General features: G+C 36.1%; 1 protein-coding gene across 1 annotated transcript in view; it reads right to left on the reverse strand.

Annotated features, from left to right (window-relative positions):
• Positions 1-10,893, reverse strand: part of LOC107756908 (adenylate cyclase type 3) — a 21,176-nt gene extending 10,283 nt beyond the window's left edge. The window contains exons 1-10 of the mRNA XM_016574235.1: positions 10,780-10,893; positions 9,902-10,032; positions 9,690-9,801; positions 6,416-6,543; positions 6,124-6,282; positions 4,183-4,348; positions 3,982-4,101; positions 3,054-3,196; positions 2,518-2,679; positions 658-745 (exon numbers count right to left, since the gene is read on the reverse strand). Coding sequence (XP_016429721.1) covers positions 658-745; positions 2,518-2,679; positions 3,054-3,196; positions 3,982-4,101; positions 4,183-4,348; positions 6,124-6,282; positions 6,416-6,543; positions 9,690-9,801; positions 9,902-10,032; positions 10,780-10,893 — 1,323 coding nt within the window. The remainder of the gene's footprint in view (positions 1-657; positions 746-2,517; positions 2,680-3,053; positions 3,197-3,981; positions 4,102-4,182; positions 4,349-6,123; positions 6,283-6,415; positions 6,544-9,689; positions 9,802-9,901; positions 10,033-10,779) is intronic.
• Between the last annotated feature and the right edge of the window lie 532 nt (positions 10,894-11,425).

The raw sequence follows: 11,425 nt of genomic DNA on the forward strand, positions 1-11,425 counted from the left end.
AAACCGACACAAAACGCTGTAGTATACATGCCAGACCAGTAAGTGGCGGTGTAATTCTGCCACAGAGATACACTAAAAACGGAGAAGAAGACTTGGTGGACTATGCGCATAAACCTTGCGCGCGGTATACAAACGAACATGGAACAATACATTTATTAATCTGTGTTAATGTTAGTTAATAAAAAGACAATCGTTCAGTGTTTGTTCATGTTTTTGTTGCTGTTAAGTGACGTAGTTGTGTCTGACTAGGGGCGAGATGTGGGCTGATGACGTCATCGTTTCAGAAAATATACGGATTCGCTGTCCACAGGAAAACGCAAGGGCGGCGTTTTCAGATTTATCCACTCTGAGACGTGGTTTCAAAAAATATCGGTTTCACTCTCCCAAAACGCCGGATCCGTGTGGACGAAATGCCTATACGATACAAAATGTATGCGTATACAGCTAAATGCGTCTTCGTGTGGACGGGGCCTTAGTGATGAGATGCACTGAATTTCATGTTAAAGTTGACATCACACAGAAGCTGGAAGCAACTTTACTACCGTATTTCTGAGTGAAACAAGAAATTCGCTTCACGTACGAAACCAGTCGGCATCCAAACAAGTGGACACATGTTCTGTGTGATTGGTTGAGGAAGGTGTAAGAACAGAAACTCACCCGTGGGAAAATAGCTGCCAGCGAACAGACAGTAAGAATGAGAAGCAAGACTTCACCTACAGCCAGAGTCACATAGTTTGCAACCAACCTGTGCGGAGCAAAAATACATAGACAGGGGAAAATGAGCATTGGCCATTCCTACCCTGATGCTTTTCAAACACATACTGTACATATTGATTTAAATAAGGTAGAAACAGCTCTCTAAAGTAACAATTGCTGGTTATTGCTTTTTGCAGTACAGATAAACTGATATTAGATCATATAAAAAAGGTGCAGAATTTTCCGATTAGTCCGATATTTTCAGAAAATTCAGGGTGGGAGGAAAAAACTATTTTTACAATTTTTTGCGTTTCCTCGAGAAGCTTTGCGTTTCCTTGCAAAACTTTTGCAACGCGCTAATGCACGTCAAGTTTTTTTTTCCCCATAGAAAACCGTTATGGAAAAAGCTTAAGGTAGGCTAATGAACGCAGGCAGTGATATAAAAGACCAAATCTGGTATACTGTTTATTAATAAAATATAGTACGCACAGGAAAACAGATGAGCCCAGAATATTAACGGAACGTGCAAAGTGTCATGTGTTTTCTCCCCCGTACAAAAACAAAGAAAACTCTTAACGTGGCTTAATGGATTTGGATTAGCACGATGCTTGCCTGTATATATTTTTAATTTGGGCTATATCACTGTCATCTTATATTAAACCAAGCGTGGTTTTCTATGGGGAAGAAAATGCTTCTCATGCAATTCAGCTCATATTTTGGGCTCATCTGCTTGCATATGTACACAGTATATATTTTTAATAATCTGTATAGCATATTTGGTCTTTTTTTATCACCGTCTTCATTGAGCTGTGTTTCTTCAATGGCTTCTATGAGAGGAAAACGCTTAATGTGCAATTTAGCACTTTCTGTTAATATTCTGGGCTTATCTACTTTCCTGTAGGCTATGTAGTATATATTATTAATAAACTATAAATCCGTGCCTTGAACTAAGCACTGACTGCATTTCTTTAGGCTGTATGAACCACTGCAAGCTGTAAAGTAAACAGGAAGTGTTTGTCCGAACTCAACTGGTTTTGCGAGAGAACACAAAGGTTTTGCAAGAGAACGCAAAAGATTAAAAAAAAAAAAAATGTCCTTCCACCCCATATTTTTTCCAACAGCATGTCCCTTTAAGGGCTCCGTAGCTGCATGCAAAAACATACAGCATGATCAGTGTAGTCCGATTCATGAATACATTACTCTTTTAAACCATTTATCAAAGCCGTTTAAAGTTTACTTAAGTTGGCATCCAAAAGGTTATTTTGTTGTGCTGATTATTTCATCAGTTAAATAGTCTTAGTTTGGTCCCAGTTGTTATTTTTTTTATTAATATTTTTGTAATGTACAATTAAAGTAATTATAGAATTACATATAAAGATGTACTTAAGTCCTACATAAGGGAGTCAAAAAAGTAATTGAATTTAATCAACACTTTTAACTAGAACATCCAATTAAATGTTCAAGAACATTACATTCAGTTCACACTTACAGTACGTAAGTATATTATTTCCATAAGTACTCTTTTTAAAGTTTGCTGAAGTGTACTTGTTTTTCCACAAGGGTCTGCACAGATGAATCGATATCAAATCTAAATCGGGAAACTTGTACAGATCCCAGCCTTGAATGAAGGTGGATATTTCAAAGCCAGAGACAAAGGGAAACGCCAAATAGCAACAGGACCTTATTTTTAGACCAACAAACAGATGCTATAATAACTGTAAACAGATTATGACGGGCCTCCGTTGACCTTTGGCTGCTAAAATAGGGGGCTGGGCTGAGGCTGATGGTGTTTGTGTGGTGATGTGTTAATAGTTAACTGACCAGGGGTCAATGAGAGCCTCCATGACGGCGGTGAAGAGCAGCACCACACAAGAGCAGCTGAACGCCGCTCCGCTCTGCTTCTCCTTCTCCACCGAGAAGCGCGTCTCCAGCTCCGGATCAGTAAAGCGCAGAGACAGACGATTAGTGTGCTTCCCTTTCAGCCTGAAAACACACACACACACACACACACACAAACACTGTGAAAAATGAAGTACTAGCAGATAATATAATATTAATGAAATAAAAGGCCACTTAAGTATACTTAAAGAGAGACACTTTGATGCCTGTGTTTCTTAACACACTTAAGTACACTTTTAAAGAGTGCACTTTATAACAATATCATATTGAAAGTTTTATTTAAAGTACAGTTGAAATCATCATGTTTTAATAGTCATTTGTCGTGTTTTAAAGAAGTGCACTTATTTTGATGTGCTGACTAACAGATGCCTATTAAGTGTCTAAAAACAATACATTCAGTTCATGCTTATGTAAGTTCTTTTGAAGAATGTTATTTTCATAATAAGTACACTACATACGCCTGTACTGTCTCTCGCTCCAGCAGCGCTTCATTGAGGAGTTTGTTGAGCTCCTGTTCGTTCTCCTGAGCGTCGATCACTCTCTCAGCCAGATCACGCAGACGCAAACGACGCCGAGGGTTTGGAAACGAGGGGTTCACCACCTACGACCAAACACATGCACAATCACATGCTGTCTGTTCTCTGTGATCAGCAAGCTTATATATCCAAAAAAAACATTAGCATCCACAACACATAATAGTTTACATATTTGGCACAAATTTTCAACAAATTTAACTATGATACAATGCATTGATGGATCTCTTCACACTAACTGTGAAAAGTTCACACACTGAAGGATATTTCTGACCAATAAGAATGACAATTTTTTTTGTCTGGTACCATCATGCTAATATATAAACATACTGAAATATACTGTTTGAAGGGCCATGTTGATACCTTAAGACCAATAAGTCAACTCCTTGTTCAGGCGAGTCAGCAACTAGTTAATTATAGGGAAATACAGGAATAATATAAAATAAATTTTTTTCCCCCTCTGATTCGCTAATAAATGCTCTAGATTTCAGAAGAAAAATTCAACTTGTTCATTATAGCTATAACTGATCTCTGATCTCTTGTCAGGTGTTCTCCAAACTCATCAGGCATTATAGGAGAAAACTCAGAGCTGTTATCTTGGGAAAAGGACGTTGCAATAATTGTGGCCAACATGAACTAGAGAAAGCATTTAAATATAAGTGGCATATACAATTTGCACATAGCATTATTATTAGTAACAGAACTTTTGTTCATTTATGCATTTTTTCAGGGACTGAGGTGAAAACCTTTGCCATTTTAATCCGTAATTAAGTAAAGAACTTCTTAAGTTAACAGATTCCACTGGCTTTAGCAGAGTTGCACATGTCAGTGTGTGAGATCATCATGTCATTACCCGCGTGTCCAGCTCCTCCGGCTCCTCCGGTGTGGTACAGGCCGTGTGGACGCTCCCATTGCACTCCGTAGTGTTGATCAGCAATGGAGAATTCCCATTAGACGACGTCACCGAAAGCTTCTGGAGGAAACCACCGGCGAGAGCGTGAGAATGAGAGAGACACAGAGAAACCGAAACGACAGTAACAGAAATGACACTCACTACCCCGTTGATGCCGTTTTTACCCACGGGTCCCTTGGGCACCACCACCAAGTACGTCTCAATGCCCCTTTCCTTCAGGTACTCGCAGCGGTCTCCTCCGTTCCCCGGCTCCACGTCAAACTCTCCATGCAGACACTCCAGGGTATTCTGGGAGATGTGCACTCGCCTACCAGACAAAGGTTTACACAATACACAATATTGTGTAATTACACAATACTTGCAGACAATGTTGCTGTTTCACTGTTAAAGACTACAGGGCAAATTCATTAACCGGTTTTAGGATCCATAGCTGAACTTTTTTTGACTCACTTAAGTAGGACTTAAGTGCATCTTTATATGTAATCTCATAATTACTTCTATTGTCTATTGAAATATGGTTAAAGTGAGCTGCTGAATGTACTGACAAGCATTTATGATAAACGAAAATATACTTTAATGTCATTTCTATTGAAACGTATATGTCATGTATTTAAATGTTTGCAATTGCACATTTGTAAAGAAGTTGTAATTTAGTACATCTACAACATATTAACCTTAAACGTAATATCAAATAACACACTAATTATAATCAAGTACTTTGCATGTGCTTTAGTATGCTAGTCAAAAACAAACAAGAAAAGAAAAAAAAAAAATTTTCAGTAAGGGAATGAAACTTAGTAAATGCTCTAAGACCCAGAAAATAAACATTATTATTATTATTATTATTATTATTATTTCAGTTTTTTCTATTATTTTTTAAGATGCATCATTTTTAAAAACGTTGCATCTTTTTATAAACATGAATTTGTATAGCTCTTGACGAACCACTGCAGCATGAAAAATTTATCACTTTTTTCATCTGAAAGTGAAAGTTTATGTAAGTAAAATAAATTTATTTTGTTTGAAAACTTTATAGAGTAATATTTATGTTGTTTTGATGTTGCTTTGTTAGAAATACGTATGTAGGTTTCATAAATTTGGACTGTTTTTGAGCAATCGTGAGTTATAAATTCAAAGGAATTTAATTAAATTCCATTCATTCCAACGAGGTTCATACTGGTAATTCACAGATTATATGTTATTATAAATTTAATACAATGGTATATTTTATTTATTTTTTTATTTTTTTCTTAATAGTTGCATCAATCGATTTTCTGGTATGCTTTAATTTAAAAAAATCATTAAAAATGTATTCTGGTATCTTTAATTGAAAAAAGCAAATGTTTCACAATCACTCATTAATTAGAAGATGTTGATCAGATACAATATGGTTTTAATAGTTGCATCAATAGATTTTCTGGTATGCTTTAATTACAAATTCATTAAAAATGTATGCTGGCATCTTTAAATAAAAAAGTAAATCTTGCTTCACAATCACTCATTAATCAGAAGATGCTGATCACATACAAAATGGTTTTAGTTGAAAAACTATTATGACCCAAAACGTGAAAATAATATACAAATTTTGAATGCATTATGAGGGTTAAGTGTGTTAAGAATTCTAGTCATAAAAAGTACACTTAAGTGGCCTTTAATTTCTTTAATATTATATTATCTACAAGTACAGTAAAAAAACTTTTAAGATCTTAAGTTCACTACAAGTGGATATTCAGTACAATTAAGCAATTAAGGGTGGGTCTCATTCTAATTGAGTCTTACTAATGATTATGACAGATAAGAGTCTAATAATCAAAACATATATCCAGATGTTTCCGTCCACGAGTCTCATCCATGACTGCAGCGCTCCTGTATTCAGGCGTAGTTCATTTAGGGAGGAGTGAAGTTTATATATGACCTTAACATCCAGACACATTTACACTCGTCTGAGTCACTCGTCTGTCTTGACAGCATCTCATAAGGCATTCACATTCAAATGGATAGCTAGTGAACGTCTAGTGAATTTCCCCTAGCATTCAGAACCAAACTAAACCCTTTATCACTGGTGAATGTGCAGGTTTTTACCCTGGTATTCCTCCTGCCTCCATCTTGTTAGCCACCGTCACGTCAGTCGACCACACGTCATACTGCCAGCGCTTCTGTCCGAGCACGCCTCCCAAAACCGTCCCAGAATGCACCCCGACACGCATGTCCACGTCCGTCTGCGTCTTCTCTCGAACGTATCTGAAATCCAGATGAATGTGTCAGACCTCGTCATACTCAAGCACGCCCAACTCGAGCTATTTAAAAGTCATTGTCATGAAGCAGTCACTAATTCCCAAGCACACTCCTGAACAGTTCAGCATGCATCACTCACGAAATGGCCTCAACCATGGCTAAACCCATCATGATGGAGCAGGCCGCATGGTCATCCCGGTAATCTGGAAGGCCACAAATACAGTAATAGCAGTCGCCCAGAATCTTGATCCTCAACTGGTGGTATTTCTGAAAGTAGAACATCTTAGTCAGCTTCAGACTTCACCAGTAATTAATTGAGCATCAATTGAGAGCAACAAAGTGCGTCCACTTTTTCAGCCGCCTTGGTTTTGGGAATACTTAATTTTTTCTTCACTTACTTTATTTATTCTTCAAAGGGAATTGAAAAAATTCTACATGAACAAATTATAAAGTAACCAAACCAACCAGATCCAAGAACAGTCAAAACATTACAATGTTTGATTTGGAAAAGCTGGTTTTTAAAAAAAAATGCAAAACCTAGGTACTGTGTGCTAAATGTCTTTTATACACTGCAAAACAAACAAACAAATAAATAATTGGTGTACAAACAATTTTCACTTAGGAATTGCTAGTAAATTTCACAAACAATTACAAAGAAAAGGCAAGTAACACATTGAATTAAACTTGAAATTTTGAAGTAAAAACCAGAAATTGTATTTTCTTAAAACATAAAATGTACTTGAATAATCTGTTTTATTTACAACTTCAAAAAAAAATATTTTTCCTGTGTATGAGGGAATAAGGGTGTACTTGGGCGATTTGAACCGTGCCCAAACGAACAGCTACTATTTTGTGTGCGCTACTGTCATCATTACGACCGCAAACATATTCTATTACTACTACACTACACTTTTCAACTAATTAAATTAAATCAAGTATGTTTAGGCTTGTATCGGGTCTGGTTCTCCCCTTACGTGTCTGACAATAAAAGAAAGCGTTACTGTATTCTAATTACTTTTCCTGATAACGCAGTAATGTAATGCGTTAGAGTTTAAATTTATGTAATTTGTTTACAGCTACTAATGTCATTAAAATTATGTCACTTAAGTTACAAATGCAGTGTTAAGAAAAAATATGAAGTAAAATGCATTTTAATATCATGTTTGCGCATCAGTATGCCCTTTAATAAATAACTGGAGAATGCAAGCTAAAATGCAGACGAGTTATACATCTTTAAGTCTGGCATTATAGTTTGGGAAAAGTTCAACTAGTAAATGTGTAAGTTTATGTCACAATAACACTAATAAATAGCTTAAATAAAAATAAATGACTCATCAGAATGAGATCCTCCACTGGATTAAGCTGAGCGTCACATCGCATTTTTCTTCTTCTGAGGTAAATACAAGGCTTATTCCTCACAGCGCGAGGAAAACATTACTCTATATATTACGCTACATTCCTCAAGTAGCCTAGATGAACTTGATTAATCTTAACGCTTTGTTTACAGAGGTGATGTGTTCGTTTATATGTTCGCGCATCTCAAGTGGATGATTATCATATATAGCGCAATGCGCATGAGTGTGACCACATTATAGATGAGCTCAGGCGGGAAAGACTGTACCTCGCGGTGGATTATTTTATCAGAGAATATTTGTTTTCGGCATGACTTACTTAATTTAAAAATAGACACTTCAAGCTTTCTTTAGATATATTTCTCACGTCTGTGTGTCATTCAGTTTTCGTTCATTTCGTTCATTCGCGGAGACTGACTGCTGAAAGCGCACCCTATCTGTTTTTTTTATTTTACAAAATCGCAATGTTTTGTTGATATTGCGTGTACATACAAATAAAAGTAGACGTTTTACAGTTTCGAATGATGCAGTACTCTTATCTGTATTATCAAAAATGACGAAACATTTGAAGTTCTTTTCACTGTTATCATGAAAAAATGCAAGTGATCGTTCAAGTTGCCGTTTAAATAATTGTGTGACGAGAGGGGCGGGGTCGAGAGCCGTGGGAACGGAGCGAGGCCGGTGGAGGAAATGTTAATGCGCAACACCTGCGCTACTCACCGGTCTCGAGTCCCACGGAGGAGCTCCGGAAGGATAAAAGGAGTAGTGACGACAGTGTTGGACGAGAGAGGACCAGGCCTGGACTTTATTTTGTGTTTTGTGTGCGGCAGTCGTCCGTGAGGGGCTGCCGCTTTACTTTCTTTTTGTGTTTGTTTATTTTATTAAAATCTTAAATGTTTGCCGGTTCCCGCCTCCTTCTTCCCGACCTACGAACTTTGTTACAAATTGTAATTTTGTATTCAATATTAAAATGCTGAAAGAACTATGAATTTCACTTTGTAGTGTATTTTGTAGGTTTGACAACTTGAAAAGTAATATAAACTTGAAAGTAATTTGAAAGTAAACTAATTAGTAATCTGATTACTTTTTAAATGCAGTCATCAGTAATGTAATCAAATTACAATTTTAAAGAAGTAATTAGTAATTTGTAGTGGATTACTTTTTTTGAGTAACTTACCCAACACTATACATGACGTAAGCGTAAACTATGCCTAAGTTACTCATCCCATGAAGCACTGTGAATTATGTAATTAAATATATATACAACTATACAATTTAATAAAAATATATACAATTATAGATATAAATTATAAAGTTGGGGTTGGTAATGTTTTGAAATGTTTTTGAAATATGTCTCTTCTGCTCACCAAGGCTGCATTTATTTGATTAAATACAGTAATATTGTGAAATATTATTACAATTTAAAGTAAATGTTTTCTATTGTAATACATGTTAAAATGTAATTTATTTTTTTGTGAGTCAAAGCTGAATTTTCAGCATCATTACTCCAGTCTTCAGTGTCACATGATCTTCAGAAATCATTCTAATATGCTGATTTGCTGCTCAACAAACATTTCTGATTATTATCAATGCTGAAAACAGTTGTGCTGTTTCATATTTTTGTGAAAATCATGATTCAGTATCATATTTTTCAGGATTCTTTGATGAATACAAAGTTCAAAAGAACAGCATTTATTTGAAGTAGAAATCTTTTGTGACATTATAAATGCCTTTCCTGTAACTTTTAATCAATTTAATGCATCCTTGATGAATAAAAGTATTAATGTATTTTCAAAGTGAGACTTGACTATGTCATTCATAATGTTTTATCTTTTCACGGTTTAATTTGGATTTTAACATTTGTTGGAAAGAAGCTGAAATCATGCTGATCCATACACTGTAGTAAAAAACGGAGAAAATTAATGTGATTTTTACTTTAAGTTCCACTGTTGCACTCTATATGAATAGCTTAAGATCATTAGTCACCAAAAACATTTTCATCAAGTAAAAATTACTAAACGTGTGTTAAATAAAGCTTGCATACAGATATCAGTAACTTACATCTGCTAGCTTGTCGAAACGGGCGAACAATTCGTTCAGCAGCTTCACCAGCTCCTGCGCGCTACAGAACGAGGACAGCTGAGTGAAGCCCACGATGTCTGCGAACAGAATGCTGCAACACAAACACAGTCAACGTCAAACAATCATCAAACGACGACATCAAGCTTTGCCCTCGTTTACTGAAACACTGCTGGTAATCGTAACACACTGACCTGACGTTCTCGTGCCGATACATGTACATGGTGTTGAACTGCTGCATCTCTTTCTGACTGGCTTCCTTCTTCATGTCCTGAAGCATCTCGTCTGCGATGTGCTTGGGTAAGATGGACAGCAGGAGACGCTCCTGTACGCAGGAACAAGCATTGATTATACACCCATATACTATCTGCATCTGCAGAATTTATGGATATAGTCACACAATTCTGCTATTAATATGAAAACACAATACTCTTAAATGAACACAAATTTTAAACCAATTTTACTGTGTTTAATTCCATTTTTAATCATGTTTAATTCCAAGAAAAAAAAATGCATTGCGTTTCATTTCATTTTTTTATCGTGTTTAATTCCAAGAAAAATACAAGAAATTAAAACAACAATAACAGAAAAAATAGGGCACAACATATCTGGTCCAAACAGGATTTGTAAAAAAGATTTTTTTTAGTGCTGTCAAACGATTAATTGCGATTAATCGCATCCGAAATAAAAGTTTTTACATAATGTATGAGTGTGTACTGTGTATATTTCTTATGTATATATAAATACCAGGTGTCGCGCATAAGCAATTACTGCACCGGCCTCGCTCCGTTCCCACGGCTTTCGGCCCCGCCCCTCTCGTCACACAATAATTTCCAAAAATGTTATATATAAAAAAAAACTAAAAAAAAATTTTTTTACAAATTCTGTAAAGACAATGAACAAAACAATTTTAAAAAGATATTCTAAAAAAAAACTGAAAGAAATTGAAAAAAAAAGATTTAAAAAAAATTATTTAAGATAAAACACATTAAATTGATCCTAAGTGACAGTAAAGACACTTACAATGTCACAACAAGATTTTTATTTCAAATAAATGCTGTTCTTTCTAAACTTTCATCAGAGAATCCTTGTTCACAGACTCCGAAGGCACGCTGGGAGAGGGATCTGCACCACGGCACTGCACCCCACGAGCACCACGCTGAGATGGGCACCGAGCACCATTCATCAGAGCACGTGTGATCAGTGTGTGGGCAAATAAATCACCCTCCGGGGCTCTTTCGATCAGTACCGAGTCTGTGTTCTCATTCACCCCGCGACAATATATTCAAACAGAAAAGAGCTATTTTAAATTGTAATATTTCACATTTTTAGAGTTTTTACTGTATTTTTGATCAAATAAATGCAGCCTTGGTGAGAATATGAGAAATCTTAACAAACTTTGATTTCTATCTATGCTAAAAGTTGTCAGCTTTTGGTATGACCTCTCAGCTAACAGACACTGACTATCATTTACTCGCTCAAAGAAACGGAAAAGCAAATGAACCTCTTGGGGAAAAAACGCACAAATATATGCAAATTTATTGGTCAAATATGTTCCCTGACGCATCAACGGCACTAATCATTAACTGATGCTCCAGATGGCGACCTGTTAACACAGCAGGCTCTTTCAGGCCCAAACACATTTCACACGTGAACACATCAAGCAGCTCCGCTTTGACCAGTGCGCCATCGACGTGATGCCACTCTGACACGACAAG

Source organism: Sinocyclocheilus rhinocerous, unplaced genomic scaffold (genome assembly GCF_001515625.1).
Source record: "Sinocyclocheilus rhinocerous isolate Xijiao unplaced genomic scaffold, SAMN03320098_v1.1 scaffold1585, whole genome shotgun sequence".
NCBI lineage: Eukaryota > Metazoa > Chordata > Actinopteri > Cypriniformes > Cyprinidae > Sinocyclocheilus > Sinocyclocheilus rhinocerous.